This window comes from Phaseolus vulgaris, chromosome 8 (assembly GCF_051622355.1).
Source record: "Phaseolus vulgaris cultivar YP4 chromosome 8, ASM5162235v1, whole genome shotgun sequence".
Classification (NCBI taxonomy): Eukaryota; Viridiplantae; Streptophyta; class Magnoliopsida; order Fabales; family Fabaceae; genus Phaseolus; species Phaseolus vulgaris.
The window spans coordinates 3,040,746-3,063,372 of NC_143505.1; the positions used below are offsets into that span (position 1 = coordinate 3,040,746).

Genomic DNA, 22,627 nt, shown 5'->3' on the forward strand with positions numbered 1-22,627 from the left:
TCCAATATATTTTCTCCTATGTTATGGTTTTTTTTGTCTTAAATGTCTCTATTTAAGGAATATTCAATTGAGATATTTTTAAAAAAATACATAAGACGAATTTGAAAAGATTTTGTATAAATATGGGACTTTTTAAAGATTTTTATGATTAAGATTTATTGATTTACAAATATTTAAAATTTATATATTTTTAAAAGATCATAAATACTCTTTATTTTTTATCTTTTTACCATAAAGTGAAAGTCAGAAATGTTACAAAATCATTCAATATACAAATAATATTTTACATTGGTTATTATTGAAAATAATAATAATAAAATTATTATTATATATTATTTTAAGTCAATCAAATGTTAAACTTCTAATAAAAATATACAAGACTAGTGCATTCTTAATAATTCACTATTCCCTACAAAAATAACTTAAACTTACTAATAACAAATTTTAAAATAATTGTCATATTTACGAGAAAGATAGTTAAGATTTTTTTATGATATTTTTCTTAAATACTTATAAATACTTGTACACAAATGTGAATATAAAAATTTTAGGATAGTTTTAAATGTCGATCTGATGATTAAGTTTTTGAAGTTTTAACCATTAATTTTTAAAACATAAATATATTCTTTTTATTATGTACGTGGGTGTGTGTGTGCGTATTTTATTTAAAATTAAAATTAAGTGAAATTAAAAAAAAACAAATATAAATTAAACTTTATGTTATTATTTAATTATTACAAGTATTGTTAAAATGACATTTCAGTAATTTATCAAAATAAATTTCAGCGCCTTTCTAATTTGTTATTTTCCATATAATTCGATATAGTTTTATTTTCAACCTGTTAACCATGAATGAGAATTATGTTCATTATTTTCAATTCGGGATTTTCTATTTTTAGAATAAAGGATATTTTTAATTTTTTTTAAATTATGTTGGATGCAAGTTCTGTTGGGTGCAGGAAGCAATTACCATAAGATTATCTCTCACTATAAATCCACCTAGTTGCTAAGAAAATGACGGGCCGAATAATGTATTTCACATAACTTTTTCTTTCTGCACTCCCTTAATTCTAACATGCACTCCATAGTAAAAGCAAAAAGTCAAATATGTCCTTGAGTCCTTTTTTACATCCTGACCTAGTCATTTATACAGCTTCAAATCACCATCAAAGCTCAATGGAATAGCCACCACAGAACAAAAATAAAAGAAGGATCCAACATTCAAATAAGACATGATAGAAGTGATAGAAGAGGCAAACGAAGTGTGAGTGACGAAGAAGAACCCCAAACGCTACTGTGTTTTTCGTCGGTGATGCGTTCGTAACCTTCACCACTAAGCAACAAAACAAAATTAATAAATATAAATTCAAAACACCTCCCATTCTTCCTTTCACATTTTCTCTCTCTAAGGCTAAAACCAGTTCTACCGCTTTCTCTCTCCAGAACCATGTCTTCCACAGCGCCTCCCATCCTACCAATTTCCAACGCCCAACCCGCCGCCGCAGGAGGTCCCGGCGCGGTGATGTCCGAGGCTCCTGCCAACAACCCCGCCTTCCGCGCCTTCATCAACAACCTGTCCGCTTCCCTTCGCCACGGCCTCGACCAGCGGCGCCCCTGGGCGGAGCTCGCGGACCGCTCCGCCTTCTCAAAACCAGAATCGTTCTCTGAAGCCACGCTCCGCGTGCGCAAGAACTTCTCCTACTTCCGCGTCAACTACTACGCCGTCGTTTCGTTGATCCTTGTGATCTCGCTCCTCACCAATCCCTTCTCCCTTGTCCTCCTCGCCGGCCTCCTCGCCTCCTGGACCTTCCTCTACCTCTTCCGCCCCTCCGACCAGCCTCTCGTCATCCTTGGCCGAACCTTCTCCGATTTCGAAACCCTAGCTATCCTCTCCGCGCTCACCGTCTTCGTCGTCTTCCTCACCAGCGTCGGCTCCGTCCTCATTTCCGCTCTCATGCTCGGCGTCGCCGCCATTTGCCTTCACGGTGCATTCCGCGTGCCTGAGGATCTTTTCCTCGACGAGCAGGATGCCTCTCAGACCACCGGTTTCCTCTCCTTCCTCCGCGGCCCCGCCGCCGCTGCCGTCGCTGCTGTTCCAACCGTGGCCGCGCGAGTCTGAGCAAGGAATCCTCAGATCTGACACTCTCCCGATCCGTTGATTGATTTTCGGTGCCTTGAAGCGACAACAATGTGGAAATGTAGTTTCTCTCTTATCTGATTCCTAAGATCTGATACTCTCTCCCAATCCGTTTTTGGTGCCTCTAAGCGGAATGAACGTGGAAATGTAGTTTCTCTTTTGTTTTTTTGTTTAAATTCCTTTATTATGAACAGATTTTATTATACATAGGGTGAATAATGAGAATTATCATGGTATATGTATGGATCTTTGTTGTTTTTTATTTTTTTTATATACGTGATTTGTTGATCCATCGAGATCTGTCAATTTTAACAATTTCATTCTGTGATTTGTTTGATTTCTGGAAATCTGGGATCAACAACCTTAACGGTATGATCAATAACCGTAGTATTGTGTATTGTTTTAGCAAGGATATGTTGTAAGATTTCAGTGACTCTGCTTATTGTTTGAATTTGAAGATCTCGTTGACGGATCTACGATTTCTCTTAATTTTATTCATGCAACATCAAACATCTCAAGAATTATATTGTACACCTGTGATTACTTCTTTCGTATTCGCAATGTATTAACTCATTTTGTTTTTTTTTTGTGTTTGATCCCATGGAAATTAATAGTGATGTATTGCTGCTGCCTAGATATCATCATATCTGGTGTGAAACAGAATCGATGTCAGGTATAATCTTTAGAGCAGTGTTAAATTTCTTATACTGTTTGAATGATATGACTTGTATTGTTTTTCAGAATTATGTTGTTCGATTAATGTGGTTCCAGTTATCAAATCTTTCAGTGTTTATAATATATTTTGTCAACAACCTCATAATCTGAATACTTCATGCTCGATTGCGGTGGATCTGTTGATTATTTCATCATAGCACTCCTTGCATAGAGCCCTTAGTAACTGGTACAAGGTTATTTCTTGTGATTTATGTGTGAAGATGCATAAGCAAGATGCATAAACAGTGTTAGATATAAAGGTAACATGATGTTTTCAAGTTTATTTGTGAATAGTTCAGTTTATGTGATGCATATTTCGGTTTATTACATTTTGTTAAGATTTCTGGTTTTAACTTTAGATGTTTGCTGGAAGTGGGATGAGGGTTTTATTTGAGTTCTGGTAATCATATTTTTCATTTTTATAATATATTTCTCCTTTAAACCTCAAAAAATACATTCATTATTTCTGACCTATGAGAGATATATATAGTTAATTTGGGCAGGAGCAAGGTTGGATTTTGTTGATCTGTGTAATAAATAATTTCTATTAATATTAATACGAATATTTTGAGCTAAAAAAAATAAAATAAGACATGATAGAAAATGCATTTTAAAAGTTATAGGAGTGCAGGTAATAATTAAGGAGTGCAGAAAGCAAGAGGCCTTTCACATAACTTGCGATCTTAAAGGTTTGGATTTATTGTTCTGCCAAATGGGTATGTTTATGTATTTTGGATTTTTTCACCTCTGGTCAAAGACAAATTCTTTTCTCTATCTTTCTCCAAAATCTCAAAAAAAAAAACTATTCCAATAATATCCTTTTTGAGTAGAAATTTTTTTCATTTTCAAGTGAAGTGATGGTGATTACTTAATGTATTTTGGATTATACAATTCAAAAGGTATTTATAGATATGGGAATACCTTTCAAATTATACAATCCCGAAACCACAAAACCTAAACAAAAATTCAAAGACATGAAAAGATGGAGTACAAAACTAAAAATAAAAAATATCTTTACACTAAAGAAAGTCGAATACAAATACAAAGAATTTTCTCATAAATCTCTCACTCGAAAGATGAAATTGTTCTCCAAATATTGTGACTTGTGATTGGAAAAAATATATTGTGCTGCACGGAAACAACTGAAGTTATTTAAAAAACTGATATTTCCAAATATTGTGACTTGTGATTGGAAAAAATATATTGTGCTGCACGGAAACAACTGAAGTTATTTAAAAAACTGATATTAAGATTATTTTAAAAAATTAAAAATTAAAACTGATTTTTCACAATTAATATAAAGATTTAATACACTGAAGAGAGGTATGGAGGTGTAGGGAGAAATTGTTCTCTTCAAATTACATTCTAGAAAGTCAATTCCACAATAACATGTTTTGTTTTTAATAATGCCTGAGCATAATGTTTCGACTTAGGTCTAATGTTTAGTCTATTTGTTAATTATTATGGTAGTAAATTCTTCCTACACTTCTCTACATCCCATTACCTTCATAAGTATACTCATTTTATCCTTTCTAAATTATATAATTTAGAAATCTAAAATATCTTATGAATTTTTCAATCTAAAAAAACTTTCAAATTATACAACCTCAAAGTTATTTTTGGTTTTTTTATTATATGATCAAGAAATAATTTTTTATCTTAAAAGAATACTTAAGATTATACAGTTCGGATTGACTTCCATCATCGTAGTTATCTTTTCCATCATCATAGTTATATTTTTCAACTTTGTTATAAGTCATTTTTAACTTATGGATTATAAAATCTAAAAAATAAATTTTAGATTATGATATTTAAAAGTCGTTATTTTTTCCATCATAGTTATATTTTTCAACTATGTTTGTTATAAGTCATTTTTAACTTATGGATTATAAAATCTAAAAAATAAATTTTAAATTATGAAATTTAAAAGTCGTTATTTTTTCTATCATCATAGTTATATTTTTCAACTATATATTTGTTATAAGTCATTTTTAACTTATGGATTATAAAATTAAAAAATAAATTTTAGATTATGAAATTTAAAAGTCGTTATTTTTCAGATTGTGTAATCCAAAAATAAATAAAAAAATTCTGAATTGTCGATTTAAAAATAACAATATTGAAATTTTTATGTTTGTGGGGTTGCATAAGAAATGTATGTAATGTATGTAAGTGCAGTAAGAATTTATCCATTATGACTCGTCCTGAGCCAACTCTCCACTTTAGCTTTTTCTTTCAAATTTTTCTTCATGTACCTCCATATAAGTACTAACTGCATCCCATAATTTTTAGAATGACCATTTTATCTTTCACAAGGATAACTTCTGGACTACCTATTTTGAAAATCTTCTATAACAAACTTTATGGATTTTTCAGATCACGATTTATGGAACAAAAATCCCAAAAAACAATTTATAAAACATATGAGATGCATTTTGGAACGGGTTTTCTATAACGAACTCATAATAAATTTTCTAAAACTTATAAGATATTTTATGGAATGAGTTTCTTGGAACAAACTTTCCAAAACTTATTAGATGTGTTATGAAACAGGATTTTAAAACAAGATTTCCAGAACATGTGATATACTTTTTGGAACGTGTTTTCCAAAACAGTTTTTCTATCAAACTTAATGATTTACTCTCTCTTTATCTTGTTTACTTCAAATAAAAAATGCGGGGAACAACACAAGTGCAATGAAGAAGAAAAAGACATATATAACAGAAGCAATAGTTATAATATTAGTTTTAAGTGATTCATAAAAATATTGACCAAATGCTCATTTTTATAATTTTAAAATTTAAAAGATAAAATAATAAAATAAAATATATTAATAAAAACAAAATCAAAAAATATTTGTGTATAAAAAACAGTTATGAGGAGAAATCTTCTTTATATAGGTATAAATATAATATTAAGAAATTTCTGAATTGAATGATTCTAGAAAAATATTCTAAAATACTTAACTTACTATTGATTTTTAATTAGTTTATTTTGATAATTCTCCATCACTACATGATAAAATGTATTATTACAGAAAATATTTTCAAAACAATTTAAAATATATTTTATTTTTGTAAAACGTTAAATCCAATGCTTGTAATAAAACTTTAGATTTGTTTTCCAAAAAGCAAATTTCCGTGTGGTAGTGTTGGTGAAAATAGCATATAGTTTGGTAGGACAAGGTAAGTAATATAATATAACATTTTTTCAACATTATATTATTTTGCTACTCATTCTCTTAATTGGCAGACATGTGAGAATCCAAGGACTCTTATTTTTTATATTTAAATATTAAATTTGTCTTCTTTTATAAATATATATCTTCAAATGCACTCAATATATTTATTTATTTACTAACTTCTGAAGCAAAGCCCATTCTTAGTTTTGAAGCTTGCTCTATCGTCTTCCATGAAAAAGCAATATAATTATGGTGATTTGGTCAAAACATAAGTGCACATGAAAACAGCTACCTTAATCACTGTTAATAATCATATTTGGAAAAACATTGCTTTCTGTAATAATAATGATTTTTTTAGAGGAATTGATAAAAGAACTTTGCTTTCATAAATACATAGAAAAAATATTTATTATATGCGAAGCACAATGGAAAAATTTAACCATTAGAAACAAAGAATGGAATTTCAACAATAAAATTAGAAGAGATATGTGAAGCCTGTGTTTCATGAATGTGACTGTTAAGTGTTTTTTTTTTATATTAGTCAAATTTTAATCTATTATGCCTTATTTTGTAAGAAAATGTACATGTACTTTATATTGTTAATTTAGACGTGAGAGAAAAGTTAGAACTTGTGGACTTTATGGTGGATCTTGACAAGTTAAAAGTAGGAAGAGAGACAAGATTAAGTGCATTCAAGAATTAATTGATTTGAGTAATTGACCACTAAATTAATTAGAGTATTGAAAAGAAAATGTTGGATTTTGACATATATTTTTATTCAAATTAGTTTTTAATTAGGAAGTGGATTTTAAGTTTAATGGTTAATTAAATTCTATAAACCTGTTTATAAAATTATAAAACGATGTTTGCGCTACTTGTATATTATAAAATGTGTTTATCTCTTATGGGTAATCCGATAACGATTTGATAAGTCCAACAATTTTTCATTAAGATAAATTTTAGATAAATATTAAAAAATAACTTCAAACCTAATTCAACTTTATAAAATTAACCTATAACATAATTCGACAATGATTTAATAAGTCCAACATTTTTTTCAGAAGATAAATTTTAGATAAATATTAAAAAATAACTTAAACCTAACCCAACTTTATAAAATTAACTTATAATATGAAGTTTGCACCCACTTTTATAAAATATTCTTAGCTACTATAATATTTCCAAAAATTTCATGACTTCATTTCATGTAATTATAAATGGCAAACATAATAATTTAAGTTAATTTTCTTCTTTTTATCTTCAAATAAAATTGAAAATTATATTAACTTGATTTATAAGTCGTATCAAGTTGTGGTTCTAAAAAAAAATTAATTTTGCTGGTTATTTATTTAACAAGTGTTGTTTCTTAAATGAAAAAATTAGGCAAGAGAAGAATTCATTATTAGTCAAAGACTTTACTCTCACTCAAATGAATCCTTGAAAAATATGAAACAAACGAAATCTGAAACCATCAATTCAATCAAAATTTCAAAAAGAATTAGGTTAGATTAGTTCGAATTCAATATTTTTTTCATCAAACTAATATAAATTAATTAACCCAAGTGTTTCATAAGTTTTTTTTTCTTCACAGCCAATCCAAATTAAATTATAAACACCCTTTAATTTTAATTTTAATTTAAATTTTTGACGATGATTATTATAACCTATAACATAAAGTTGTTATAATCCATAGATATTTGAACATCTTTACTTGAATCGCACATTATTTACGTCTAAAATGCATATTGTTTCATTCCTTTGCACGTGGTACAACTAACAGAATGTGGCCTTGCAACTTAAACAATCAATCATGTTCCAAATAGAGAGAGAAAAGTTAGTTGCAAATCTAAGTTTAAACGAAAAAGCCAAATGTAATGAAGAAGAGAATGTGTTATTATTATTGATAATAAATAATGTTAGTGAAAAAGATGTTGTGAGAATGCTCAATTTGAAGTTGACTTGCTCACAAAAAATGAATTGAGGCAAAACGCGTGGAACGCGCGAATAAGCTGTAAACCCATCTTTGCCAGTTAGTTGCTTTAGAACCAAAACCATCATCTCGTGTCCATTTCTGTAAAATCACTTCACCTTCCACTTTTACCCTTCTCCATAACACAATTTCAAATTCAAATTCAAATTCAAATATATATTTAAGGGGTGTGGATATATTGACTTGAAGTGAAAACACACACCTCATACTTCAATAAATTAATATTTTTTATTAATTCAAAATATTATTATAAGTGTTTATTATTTTATTATTATTATAGATAGTTTAAAAGAAACCTTTCTTATATTTCACTCCAATCCTAAACTTTTTTCACCCAAATCCAAACAGCTCCGCTAGTCTCTTAAAAACAATTCACCTAACTGGATCTAAAGAACCCACTCAAAAGACCAAAATCCTGATACTGACCAAAGGGTCAAGATATCAGTCAGAAAATGAGAAGAGCGCACAATGAAACGTGAGAGTGATCTACGATAAAACCTTTAATTGAATCAAGAAAAAAACTTCCGAAACATCAGTCACACACCTATTAAAAATTACTATGCTTTCATAATTCATTTACTACTACAATCCAAACCGTTTTCGTATATCAATTGGAGCATTTACTGAGCTTAAATTGAAACATTTTATAATCAAATAGGTAGTGCAAGTGAAAAAAAATGTGATTATCACATAATCCTCTGTCAAAAATACTTTGATATGGAATATTTTTAATTAAACACGATTATATGAAAAATTAATACTAGTATATAAGATGGGTTAGTTTGGGGTTTAGGGTTTATATTGAATATTTCTGTTTATTTTAAAAATAAGTAGATTGATATTTGTTTTAAGATGGAGACGCTTTCCATTTATTAAATAGGTGATTTTGTTTTTAATTTTTTTTAAATTATTTTGAAAACTAATAATTAAAAAAGGAATTATTTTTAAATGAATGAAGTGATATTATATGAATATTTAATTACAAGAATAGAAAGATTTTTGACACCGACCTTAACGGTGTCCATTTTGGTAATAACAGGTTGGGGAGGTAGATTTTCGTTGCGTATATATAATCTTGGTCACGCTCTTCTTCTGCATAACATAATTTTCTTCTTTTTCTCTCCCTTAGTCAAAGGGATTCATCTTTCTTCTCCAAAGGTATGTTTCCGACACTCTCATTTCCTGTTTTTGCTTCCTCCATGTCATATGTTTTTTTTTCTTCGATCACACATTCATGGTTTAAAAGTTATGTTTTGTTTGTGTTGTCGTGTTTTGCTTGTTTGCTGATATTTTTTTCTATGATTTATGGGTTTTGTTCTGGTTTGTGTGAAAGTGAGACGGATCTGTGGCAATTTTCACTTTCTTTTTGTTGTCATGTTGTAAAATTTCGATTCTGTTGTGGATTTTGTTGGTGGGCTGGCTTTTGCTGTCAGCTTGTTTTGAAGCAAAATTGACTGTGGATCTGTTGGGAATAGTGGCATTTTGGCAATGAAATCTCGTGCATTTAGTTCATGATTCTGCTCTTGGTGCTAGATCTGCTTTGGTCTTAGTTGTTAAGTTGTAGTCATACTGAAAATTTGTCACCAAATCACATGCGTTTGCATGTGTGTGCTAGATCTGGTTTCATATAAGCTCGTATGTTGGTTCCTGCTTCATAAGTGGGGTCATTTTCATCTGTTAGATAGACCTTCGACTCTCTTTTAATCAGATTTACTGTTTTCTGATATAGAATTTTTACATGGTATTGATTCCAAGATGTTAGGAACTGTTCGAACAATAGAAACATGCAGTTCTGTTAGCAATGATTGGCCGGGTCTTAGATCCTAAAATCTAGGTAGAACAAAAGGGTGGTGCTTGATATGATTTCTCAAAAGGACGGAACCTAGAGTGATTTATTGTCTTATTTTTGAACTCATAAGGACATAAGCAGCTATGATGACCTGTTTCCTTGTTTACCTAGATGATAATAGTTGCAATATATAGAATCTGATCATGTCTATATTATATTGTGTTAATACTATTATGCAAAGTGATAGTTGTATAAGGCATCTAAGTGACTTATGTTGCAAGCTTGTGTTCTTACTGTTCTGTTTAAAACCTGATTTCGTTAGGTTATTTAGAAAAGCAAAATGGTGAAGATTTGCTGCATTGGTGCTGGATATGTCGGTGGTCCTACAATGGCAGTCATTGCAGTTAAGTGCCCATCCATTGAAGTGGCTGTTGTGGATATCTCTAAATCCCGTATTGCAGCCTGGAACAGTGACCAGCTTCCTATCTATGAACCTGGTCTTGATGGTGTTGTGAAGCAATGCCGTGGCAAGAACCTCTTCTTCAGCACTGATGTTGAAAAGCATGTCTTTGAGGCTGACATAGTGTTTGTCTCTGTCAACACCCCAACTAAAACTCAGGGTCTTGGAGCTGGCAAAGCAGCAGATTTGACATATTGGGAGAGCGCGGCTCGCATGATTGCTGATGTCTCAAAGTCTGACAAGATTGTGGTAGAGAAATCCACAGTCCCAGTCAAAACTGCTGAGGCCATAGAGAAGATTCTAACCCACAACAGCAAGGGAATCAAATTCCAGATTCTATCAAACCCAGAATTCCTTGCTGAGGGAACTGCAATCCAAGATCTCTTTAAACCAGATCGTGTTCTTATTGGAGGCAGGGAGACCCCAGAGGGCCAAAAAGCTATTCAAGCTTTGAAGAGTGTTTATTCTCAATGGGTTCCCGAAGAAAGAATACTCACCACAAATCTCTGGTCTGCAGAACTGTCTAAGCTTGCTGCCAATGCTTTCTTGGCCCAAAGGATTTCATCTGTTAATGCCATGTCAGCACTTTGTGAGGCTACCGGGGCAAATGTTCAGCAAGTGTCCTATTCTGTTGGTACGGACTCAAGGATTGGACCCAAGTTCCTCAATGCTAGTGTTGGTTTTGGTGGATCATGCTTCCAGAAGGATATCTTGAACCTTGTTTACATCTGTGAGTGCAATGGCCTTCCAGAGGTGGCCGAGTATTGGAAACAAGTTATCAAGATCAATGACTATCAGAAGAACCGTTTTGTGAACCGTGTAGTTTCATCAATGTTCAACACTGTTTCAAACAAAAAGATTGCTATTCTTGGATTTGCCTTCAAGAAAGACACTGGTGATACGAGGGAGACCCCTGCCATTGATGTATGCCAGGGGCTACTTGGCGATAAGGCCAACCTGAGCATATATGATCCACAAGTAACTGAGGACCAAATCCAGAGGGATCTATCAATGAACAAGTTTGATTGGGATCATCCTATCCACCTGCAGCCCACAAGTCCAACTACTGTGAAGAAAGTCAGTGTGGTTTGGGATGCCTATGAAGCAACAAAGGATGCACATGGTCTTTGCATTCTAACCGAGTGGGATGAGTTCAAGACTCTTGATTACCAGAAGATATTTGACAACATGCAAAAACCAGCATTTGTTTTTGATGGCAGAAACGTTGTGGATGCTGATAAGCTACGTGAGATTGGCTTTATAGTTTACTCAATTGGTAAGCCACTGGATCCATGGCTCAAAGACATGCCTTCTATGGCATAAATTAGATCATTAATCAAGTATACTGCAATACCAGTCAAGTATTGAGGCAGTCAGTTTGATTCTTTATTATTTTTTAGTTTTCCTTTTCTTCCTTATCTCCTCATAATAGTTGACATAAATGAGGTATTAATTGTGGGGAAGTAGGAGGCTTTATGTTCTTCTATGTTGCTTTACTCAAGTCTGTTATGAATGTACCTCAGAAACTTGTTTTGTTTGATTAATCTTCTTTTAATGTCATAAAGTGAAAAATTATGTAATCTTGAGAGTAATATTTGAGGGTTTCAAGAAGGGCCTCTCTATAAGGAATATTAGAGTGTATCAAAATTCATATAAATTTTAATGTGGTTGAAGTTACAATTCACTTTGAGAAAGTTTCAAATTTCCTGTAAAGGATGTTGTAGATGCCTTTGTATGCAGAACATTTGAAGCACAGCTCTTAAGCTCAAAGTTTTTTGTTGTTGTTGTGAATTATGATAGTTGAAATTTCATCCAATCCGCCAAATTCTTAATGTTAAGTGAATTTATTCTTGGAAGGGTTATATAGCATTTGGTACGCATTAAATGTAATCAATTATGTGGATCAATTGAACTAAATAGTTAGTTTTTTTTAATCAGATTCAGTACAATCAAATTGAATAATAGAATAATAAATTGTGTATTGAAGTTTTTGTTAGTTTGAGAACTTTAAAGATAGGAATTTTTTATATTTTTTGACAAGGTAACTTTAAAAATAATAGTATTTCAGGTATTTATTTTGCTTCTATTATTAGTGTCTTAATAATTTAGAGTATGAGTAAGGAATCAATAAATAGAAAGCTTGTATTGAAAAATTGGTAAATAGAAATGTTTTTATTAAAAATTATTAGAGAATGTAGGGATGATAATACCTAGGTTTGAGGAAATGTAATAAAAAGGACATGTAATAATTTTAATGAAAGATTTATGATCAGAATACATAATAGATTTGAGAATGTAATAAATTTTTAATATTATTTTTACAAAATTATATATTTTTTAATGTAATAAGGATTATATATTTTTAATTAATTACTTTTAAAAATAATAAAATTATATATTTTTTAATGTAATAAAAATGTGGTAACTTTTTTTATGTTATCTTTTAATTGGAAAATTTTCCTTCTTAATACAAAAAATTCATTTCTTAATTAATAAAATGAATAATTTTTATTTTAAAATAATGAAATTATTTTTATTTTTAAAAGTAATTACTGCATAATATTTTTATACTATTTTTATAAAGTTAAATATATGTTATTTAAATTATATTACTTTTTTATTTCTAATTAATTACTTATAAAATAATAAAATTATATATTTTAATGAAATAAAAATATAAATGCCCAAACTCATGAGTTTTCGTTAATTGTGAATAAAAAATTGTTATTAGTATTAATTTTGGAGAAAAAACTATTAACTAATTAAAAGTGTTTTAGAAAAAGAAAAAAAAACAATTAGAAGATTAATTTGTTGAGAAATAACAAGTAATTTGTGAGTTTTGTATACAAGTAATTTTTTTGAAATTAGTGTAATCTAATTAGATGATTAAGTATAATTGTCTTGTGCCATATAAAGTTTTCTCTTTCTTCGCATCTTCTTGGTCATCGTCTTCATCATCCTTAATTTCTTTATCTCCATGCCACTCAAAAAGGCATAGTCATGGAATACGGAAATTGGGCTGATTCGCTGCAAACTGAAACCCCACTCCTTTCTTTCCCCCAACCTTCCTCCTCCTATGCTCCTCCATCATCTCAGATTACCCATTACCCCTCTTATCCCCAAAACCCTAATCCCTCTTCTTCTCTTCCCCTCAACCCTCCTGGGGTTGATTCCCACCCGCCGTTGAACCCTATCATGTATTCGGATCATGAATCTGTTCCCATTCCCAATTTGATCTATCCTCAGAACCTTGTTGGGGCTGATTCCAACTCATTTGTGCCTTCTTCTGGATACTATGTGGACCAGAACTGGGCTGCCAGAGAGGCTGTTAGGCAATTTGGTTCTAACCCAGCTGTCTATGCACCTGTAAGTGCTGGTTTCTTTCTAATTTTTTGTCTTAAGTTTTGATTCTTTTGGAGGAAAAGGTGGATTTGGATAATGTGTATGCATGAGTTTGATTCCTTTTGTATTTGTGACTGGTTTATGGTGTTTTCTGGTTGCAAGTGTAGAGGGTAGAGATGTACTTATGATGTTGGTTGACAATTATTGATCTGCTGTAAGCAAGGTTTTAAATTACAGTCACGGTGCTAGTCTTGTTGAGATCCTTGATATTGTGGGAAATTGTAGTCAAATCTGGGCTACTATCGTGGAGAACCCTGTGTCCTTGCTGTTGCCACTGAAATTGTTGTGACTGACAGTATTTTAAAGCTTTGCTGGTGTACATTCCAATTAGTTTAATGAAGTAGTTGAAAATAAAAATAAAAATGATCATGTTCTTGTCTAGTGGCAGTTAGTTGAAGTGTTGTAGGAACTTGATTTGTTGTTAGTGATTATTGGTTTGCTTTGCTCGTAGGGTCTACCAGTGATGTATGACTGGGTTTTTTCTCTTCTTTTGTTCGGAGACAGGTCAAATCCATGTAGAAATCTGTGGATACATATTCCAACTGAAAGGAGCTTCCCAAATTTTTACTTCCTATTCTTTTTTTACCTCAAGTTTTCTTCTTCTTTGATTCAAAGTAGGAAAACAAATTGTTGTTAATATTTTGAATTCATAGAGTTGGTCATCTGGATGCTTAGACATGCTTAGTATAGCTTCATATTTTTATTCAATTAGATTAGAAGTTCATGTATTTTTAAAATTACACTATTTACTATAGCTACATTGCAGATTATACAATGGTTTTGTATTTCAGTACTGAAATGACTTTGGACATATATAGAATCATGGATGAGTATGAGAGGAATTAACATATAGGTAGTCAACATTGTTTTACGTAAACCTAATCTTCTGATCCATTCATGATTATATGTTCCTCTTAGTAGAGCATACTCTTACTAATCTAATACACATCCTCTATATCTGGGTAGTGAAAGTTTTATGACCTCAACATTATGTTATGCGATTGTTTGGGTTTCACATGAATCAAGTAGACATTGTCTGTTATCTAGATATCAATTTATAACAAATTTAAATGAAGGAGTGTAAAAATTTATTCTATTATATATTTCTGAAATTGAGTGGATTATGATTTTGAATTTATTTAAGTTGTCTATAGGTTTCAAGTTACTATGAACTTTGTTTGGCAGTTCATTGCCTTTGTGTCATTGACCGTGCCATTTTTAGTTTTCCATTGAAAATTGACCTGAATAATCTAAAAGGTAAAGAAAGTGAAAATGAAAGTGAACAAGTTTTGCTTACTACTTGGATAGGAGTAGTAACTCATGACATTGATGAAGTCATTCAGCCTATGCTATTAGGAATATTATGGTAAAAATTCATTGTGTATTATCTTTTATAATTGTAGTCTCGGTAATTTCCTCTACATTCATCGTGTATTTGAAACCAGTTTTGTAAATAAGTGCTTAACTACAACATGTTGGTTCAAATAGCTAGGAGGGGAGACTCTGCTAAGACGATAGGTTAGGTTTTCCCGAAAAATAGTCAGGTTTTTGTGGGGAGATTAGTCATTGTCAAATACTCTGCACAAATCACATGGGGACCCCAAAAAGGCAATTGATGAAGGCTATGTTAAAAAAATTCCTTGAGTGACTCTGGGTTTTCATTGTATTATTGTTTTTGAGATTGCACGGTTAAGGATTTGAATAGTATGTTGAAGTTTGTTTATTGGCTGTATGCAATTCTTGATTCTCCATTTATTTTTTCAATTGCACTGTTATTATCTAGATTTGGAAATAAATACATAAATACATGCAACCGTGCAGGGCATCTCTATACCATCCAATGGCTCGGAACAGTTGGGTATGGTAGATCCTATCTCCATGTGGTGGGCAAATAATGCAGCTCAACTTCATGGCAATGGAATACTGAATAAAAAACAGAAGAAAGCTAAAACTAAGGTTGTGCAACCTGCATATTGTGAAGTTTGCAAGATAGAATGCACCGGCAAGGAAGTGCTGGACCAACATAAATTAGGAAAGAAGCACAAGAGGAACTTGGAAAAACTAAGAGAATCATTGAACCCAACCCAAGTTCAACCATCTGGGTCTTCTAATCCTGTAATAGGACCCCAGTTACCATACGACAAGAGCAAATCAACCAGTGTGAACAATATTAAGAGAAAAAAAGTTGAAACTGTTGAAGACTTGGAAAAAAAGAAAAAGAAGGTTCTTGATGGTGGGGCAGCAGCCGAAGCAGTTAAGATTTGTGCTATATGTAACGTGGTGTGTAATAGTGAGACAGTCTATAATTACCATCTTACTGGACAAAAGCATGCTTCTATGCTGAAGAAAGCATTTCATCATACACAGTCCTATGCCAGTTGAATTCGCCCCTTATATTTAGGAATATAGCTTATTTTGGCACCTCCATTCTGAATTCGAATAGAATATCCATTACTCAATTTTTAGTTTAGATATGAACTTGGGTGAGTATATACACTTTTAGATTGTTTTAGCAGATGAGAACTTGAGATGCAACACAGCGTCTCTGCAAGAACATGTAATCTTGCATGCTCACAACACTGAGCTGCTTTCTTGGAACATGAAAAATGAATCCATTTTACTTCACCATATCTCTCCATACCGATTTTCTTAAAGAAATGGTTTTGGGTATAAAACTCAATTTACAGTTCAAAAATACTTTCACTTTATTGTCCAAATAAAAACAAATTTTCTGATCTCACTTTTAAAATATCATTTTCAATCACTATTGCTTTGATCTTAAATCTTTTTAAAATCAACATTATCAAAAATTAAAATAAACTGTCAATAAGATATGTGAAAAAATGTATAGAATTTTTTTTCATCTTTTTAATACCTTTGCCCTACTCTATTTAGGCTTGAATTGGATAAGCTTAAGTTAGAACAACTCCATTAGTAGGAGTCAAATTGAAGACTATTAATGAAATTAAAATAATCCCTTTTCAGGCCATTTTCATTTCAATAACTCGTTTATTTTTTATTTTGAGGGTTTTAAATGGGTCCAAATTTAACAAGAGAAACAATAATAGAGTCTTTCAATAAAATTATTGTTATTATTAGTCCAAATTTATGAATTATATTAAGTAAAAAACTACTTTATAATTTCTATTTTTTTTTCTCGATTATGTCACACGACAACATTCCTAAACACTTTAGACACCAACTTTGCCACCATCATCGTCACAACATCTTAATAATACTTCTACATACCCCACACATCTCTCTCTCTTTTTTTTTTAAGAATTGTGTTTTCACAATATAGGAATTTTCTATCATTACCAACACATTTGTCTGAATCCCTTTACATACACTCAGCTCATTCAAAATTAAGTTGAAACTGTAGGTTTAACTAATATTTTTTCCTAGTTTAAAATAATTTTCAATTTTTAAAATATTTAGGTAGTTTATATATTTAATGTTTTAATATTTTTTATATAAAGAATTATATTTAATTATATTTTGTACATATATAGATAGGTTATTTGTCTTAGTAAGAATATAAAAAAATTATCTTATATTCTCTCTCTTTTCTTTTCTTACTGAACCTAATTTCATTTAACAAACTCTGATGAAAAAAAATAACTAACAGTTTTTCAATGAGAATAAGCATAGATTGAATATTTTACTTAACTCTATCTAGTAATTATGTTTTATTTTCAAATTATCTAGTAAGTAGGGATTGCAAATCAACTCATCTCCGTGGTATTTTCCAAATTTTTTTCTAATTTTGATAGGAAATATTAAGTTTGAGTATAAATATGTATAATTTTTGAATTTTTAAATTAAGTGTTATATGAAATAAGTAGGTACATATTTACCTGTCCCAATATTTATCTTCGTTGTTATATTCGTTATTTTTAAAAATTATTAAAACATATTTAATTTATTAAAAAATTTAATAACTTATATTAGCCTTGTTGTCATGTTCGTTATTTTTAAAAATTATTAAAATATATTTAATTTATCGGAGATTCTAATAACCTATATTAACTTTTTTTATCCTGAGATTCACAATTTATTTATGTCATACATGTGATCATTCTCACGTAATTCTTTTTTCTTTCTATTATTATTTTCCTCAACATTAAACTAAACAAACATTAATTTCAATTGTTTAAATCCCCGAGGATTATTAAATATAATAAATATAATATATGTAATAATAAAAAATATAAAAAAATCAAAATTAAAGTTTACAAGATAAATTAAATAATGAAAATATGTTTGATCATGAATTATTTTACTAAAGAAAATACATATCTGATTAGAGGAGAACTTTAGAAATGGTAAACGAATTCATTACAGTGTCTTAAATACCCTTTGAACTGGCCAAGTACTCACGAACAAGACCAAAACCCTTCTTCCCTCGAAGTGTTGCTGGTCCTCCTAGACGCTGAATGAATGGCCTCTCACTGCCACTGCCACCACCACCACCACCACCAAACTCCTCCTCCTCCTCCTCCTCCCACCATCACCACCATCACTACCCAATGCTGCTGTTACCACAACCCTCCTAACACCTGTTGCACACCCCCACCACCCCAACACCACCTTCTACACCCCATTGCATCACTCCTCTCTCAACCCCAACCTCACCCTATTCTTCCCTCCCAACAAAACTACACCAAATCTTACACTCGCCACAACCTCGCCACCCAAAACCACCACCTTCAACACCAACACGAAACCCATTCCGCCATCTCATCTCTCCTTCACCGCATCGAATCCCTCGAGTTCTCTCTCAACCACTACACCCACCATTCCCTCCGCCACACCGCGGCCAGCGTCATCCAAACCCATTTTCGCTCCTTCCTTGTTCGCAGATCAAGAACCCTAACCCAACTCAAACACCTTGCTTCCATCAAATCCACCTTCAACGCTCTCAAATCCTCTTGTTCCAACCATGACCACGTCGATTTCGCTGCTCTTTCTCTCAAAGCCATGAACTTGCTCCTCGAACTCGATTCCATTGAGGTAATCCAATCATGGGAATTTTCTTTTCAAATTTATTATTTTTTAATAAAAAAGAGTAGAAAAAAACTGATAAAGTTGGTTAAATGGGTAAGGATCAGAATCCTATCCGTGAAGGAAATGAGTTTGAATTCCTTTAGGAATGTTAAGATTTTGTTGGTGTGCAATCTGTATGTTCTTTCTAGCACACTTTTCTGAGATCTGTACTTGTGCTCTTTAGCCTAATAACCTCTTTAACCCCAACAAAACCTTAAAAGTTTCAATTTTGATTCTAGGGTTGCGATCCGATGATTGTAGAAGGGAAAAGGTCAATCAGCAGAGATTTGGTTCGGTTTTTGGACTCAATTGAAGAGGTTGCTTTGAGAAAACACGTGCTTTGTGTTAGAGCAGAAAGGCCTGTGAGGTCTGGTAAGAGAGTTCAAACACCGAGAAATGCAGGTGATGACGAAAGGAGGAAGCTGTTGCATAATTTGAGGGACAGGGTTGAGAAGCTTAGTAGATTGTGCAAGGTTTCTGTTAATGATGAAGAAGATTCTGAGTCTGAGAACGGTGCTCATGATGATGGGGTGACCAATGTTTTGATTGGTGGAAGTAGTGAGGTGTCTCCAAACAAAAATGGCGTCTTCCTTCGTAAGCAAGGAGTTCAACCTGGAGTGAAGAAGAGTGTGAGGTTTGCTAATGTTAGTGATGTTTATTGTAAGAGTGTAAGATTTTCCGATGGAAGTTGTTCATCCAGTGATGAGCAAGGAGAGGTTTTGGATAATGTGAGTGGTGCGATAGAAGATGATGGTGTAAATTCGTATCAGGGTGCTGATGACGAGGAGGAAGTGTTGGTGGTGGAGAGTGGAGGATCATCGCGAAGCAGTGATGATGGTGAGAGGAGCAGCAGTAGAAGGGTTCTGGAAAATGAGGGAAGAAATGCAGTGAAAGAGCAGCTTCATGCGCACCAAGAAAAGCTCCTGTTCTCTGCTCCTAAACCACTTAAGATGGAAAACAAAAGTGGTGTGAAGAAGAATAGTAAAGGTGTGAAAATTTTGACGTGAAGGGCCATGGCATGGATCATGTAAGACTGAATTTTCGCTCTATTTGTTGTTTAATTGTAATCTAGGAGTTTTTTTAATTGGATTTCAGATTGGTGGAGTTCATTTGTGTGTCTCGCTGGTTCTGTAATGGACTTGAAATGTTCAACTTCAATTGTTGTTTGCTGCATTCGGTTTATCAGCCCTTACCAACACTATTTGAAGCAGTGTCACTTGTTTTCTCACGTTGGTAGTAGGAGACGTGTTACTTTCCTACTGATTGACTTCAAGCAGCTGTGAAACAAAAGACATGCTATCAACTCTACACATCTCCCAACATGCACTGCACTATTTTGGTACAATGAGAATAAAAGGATAATAGTGAATAATGTTAGGCCATTCCTCCATTTGGCGGATTTGAAAAATATACTATTAAGCATTTGTTTGGACGATTTTTTACGGAGAAAAATTCGAAAAAAAGAGCTAAAATAAGAAGTACGTGGAGAAGCTCTGCCAATATACTTGCCTCTAATAAGTTGGAGTGTTTAACTTATGTATGATGTCATCGTCTATGATAGAAATCTCATGTGGCCCTTAGTTGCTCAACTAAGGGAGAAAACTTTTCAACTAGCACGAAATTTTGAGAACCGGAATTATCTGCTGCCTCTACAGCATCATATTCTCCACAGTAAAAATCTTAGTCTTTCACTGTATTTTCTCTCTTTCTTAAACTATTATGCAATTGATAATCAATGATTTGAATTTAGTAGCGTATTGACTGTAGACAAGGAAAAGGATTAGCAAAGGTTATATGTAGCTTGTGACAGTAGGCCAGAAATTGCCAGAAATATGGTTAAATGGCTCATTGAAGAAAACCCATAATTTTATGATGGATGGCTTTATCAATGATATGCTTTGGTTCGTATCTTATTCATTATTTGCATCATATACCTGAATGCCGATGTCAGTGAGCTAATCAGTTAACCCACCCAAAAAATTTATACACAGAAAGGATGATTGTTAAGCAAACCACGATTTCTTATCTGACTCGTGTAATTAAATGTAGGGTTCAACACTGGTCTTGAGAAAAAGATATAAAACGGCCAGAAAAATAACAAGAGAAAGCTTAAATGTCCAACCAGAGTTAAATTGAAGAATGATTTTATGAAGAAATATCGTGTGACTGATTAGTACGTCGTGAGACATTTTGATGTGTATTCATGAACCCCCATAACACGATAAATTTAAAGCACCCCATTTTGAAGTGAATTGAGAGAAAGGAGAAAAAAATAGAGAAAATAATAGATCCTAGTGACGGGATAAAAAATTAAGTAAATGAAAAGGAAACAATATTCTTCTTATCATATTGTCTTCAAAAATCGGAACTCGAGGTTGTGAAAGAAAACAAAACAAATTGGAAGAATCAGAACGACCTACGAATTTGACTATCTTCTATTATATTTTTCATGAGCGTGTCTTTACAAACACATGCCATGTAGTTAGCACCAAACACGGTTTCGTTTTTCTAAGGTCCTCCTTTATGCATTGTGCACAATTTTGGAGGATAGATGCTGTCTCTTTGAAGCCGTTGATTACTTGTTATACAATTCAATGGAAGTGAAGTTCACCGTAATTCTAAAATTATCACCGCTCAGCAATGGTTTCATCAATCCTCTGCTTGGTGACTGTGTCTAAAAATTGAACATAAGGTTGCATCTAAATTCATGTCTAAAATATTTTAACAATGTTTTGAACTTGAAAATCCATTGTCTATTCTTTCGACCATTCCTTGACACTACCATTTTGCCCAGATTCGTGAAATCCCAAAAGGAGGAACATGCAGAAATCATATAGCTTATATTTAAGCAAAAGAAGACATTGCAATGCTAATAAGCGCTTAACCAAATTGATATCACCATCAAACAAAAAATTATAAAATTTTCAGTAAACCAACTAAATCATCCCTTCTAAACCCTAGAAAACGGTTTTCCTTTTATTATAAGAAAGCACCACTCAAGTTTTAAAAAATATGCATAAAGTTGCCCTAAAAAATGACTGCAGGAAATTAAATAGCAGTTCTAGGTTGAGACCTGAACAAGACCTTCACTTCCTTACAGATAAGGGAAACACAAGTCTCCGATTAGTTCTCAGAACCTGAATTAATACCAACACAAGTTATTACCAATTAATACAGCAAGTAACAAATTAGCGTCACAAAGAGGCATAAAACCTAAACCCTGTGATGCTATAGATTACCGTTACTAGAAAGGGACTTGCTGGAGTTCCATGACGCTGCGGAGAGGAGGCGCGTAGAGAGAGTACACGACGGTCTGTCGTTTGACGACGGCGAGCTGAGACTTGCCGTGGGAATAGGCGGAGGAAATTGAAGAGGGGTCTGAGAGAGAGGCGTTTTGCCGAAAGGCATCGATGGTGCGTCGAATGGTGTATTCCCTAATGTTGTAATCAGGGAAATCTCGAGCGACGCGTAGGATGGAGCGGAAGAGAGAGAGGATTTGTGCGGCCGAAGGAGTTGCAGATGCACTCATTGCTGAGTTCGAATACAGAACACGGATTCACAGCTTCAGAGAGAGAGAGATATGTGAGAGAAAATGCAATAAATTTGAGTGACTATGAGTTTATACGTATTGGGTCCAAAAACCTTGCCCAAATCAGTTCCAACAAAAATGTACTCTACTCTCTATGCCTCTATTTTTTTTAATGTGTTTGTTTTTTCTAGATTTAGAAAATTCACAAATTGATTAAAAAAAATTATTTTGATTTAATTGATTCTTAGACCTAACATAAATGTTGTAGGAAAATTAATTACTTAAAAAAGAAACATGTGAAATTAAATATTAGGTCAAAGTTGTATTTTTTTTTTAAATGTAAGCTACAGTTATTAAAAACTAACGAAAACCTGGATCG

General features: G+C 32.4%; 5 protein-coding genes across 5 annotated transcripts; 4 read left to right on the forward strand and 1 right to left on the reverse strand.

Annotated features, from left to right (window-relative positions):
* The first annotated feature begins 1,180 nt into the window (after positions 1–1,180).
* On the forward strand, positions 1,181–2,429 carry LOC137823878 (PRA1 family protein B4). The gene has a single exon (XM_068629187.1). It carries the CDS (start codon positions 1,448–1,450, stop codon positions 2,117–2,119), a length of 672 nt encoding a protein of 223 aa, XP_068485288.1. The 5' UTR covers positions 1,181–1,447; the 3' UTR covers positions 2,120–2,429.
* Positions 2,430–9,118: 6,689 nt separating this feature from the next.
* On the forward strand, positions 9,119–11,851 carry LOC137823873 (UDP-glucose 6-dehydrogenase 1). The gene is made up of 2 exons (XM_068629181.2): positions 9,119–9,180; positions 10,134–11,851. The coding sequence occupies exon 2, from the start codon at positions 10,152–10,154 to the stop codon at positions 11,592–11,594; it is 1,443 nt and encodes a 480-aa protein (XP_068485282.1). The 5' UTR covers positions 9,119–9,180; positions 10,134–10,151; the 3' UTR covers positions 11,595–11,851.
* Positions 11,852–13,166: 1,315 nt separating this feature from the next.
* On the forward strand, positions 13,167–16,298 carry LOC137825864 (uncharacterized). The gene is made up of 2 exons (XM_068631657.2): positions 13,167–13,637; positions 15,495–16,298. Exons 1-2 carry the CDS (start codon positions 13,272–13,274, stop codon positions 16,053–16,055), a joined length of 927 nt encoding a protein of 308 aa, XP_068487758.1. The 5' UTR covers positions 13,167–13,271; the 3' UTR covers positions 16,056–16,298.
* A 1,643-nt stretch (positions 16,299–17,941) lies between these two features.
* LOC137824033 (calmodulin-binding protein-like protein) lies at positions 17,942–19,892 on the forward strand. Its single transcript, XM_068629456.2, has 2 exons — positions 17,942–18,686; positions 18,959–19,892. The coding sequence occupies exons 1-2, from the start codon at positions 18,114–18,116 to the stop codon at positions 19,724–19,726; spliced, it is 1,341 nt and encodes a 446-aa protein (XP_068485557.1). The 5' UTR covers positions 17,942–18,113; the 3' UTR covers positions 19,727–19,892.
* Positions 19,893–21,667: 1,775 nt separating this feature from the next.
* On the reverse strand, positions 21,668–22,343 carry LOC137824035 (LYR family of Fe/S cluster biogenesis protein). The gene is made up of 2 exons (XM_068629457.2): positions 21,959–22,343; positions 21,668–21,856 (listed from the first exon to the last, which is right to left on the reverse strand). The coding sequence occupies exon 1, from the start codon at positions 22,246–22,248 to the stop codon at positions 21,964–21,966; it is 285 nt and encodes a 94-aa protein (XP_068485558.1). The 5' UTR covers positions 22,249–22,343; the 3' UTR covers positions 21,668–21,856; positions 21,959–21,963.
* Positions 22,344–22,627: the final 284 nt, after the last annotated feature.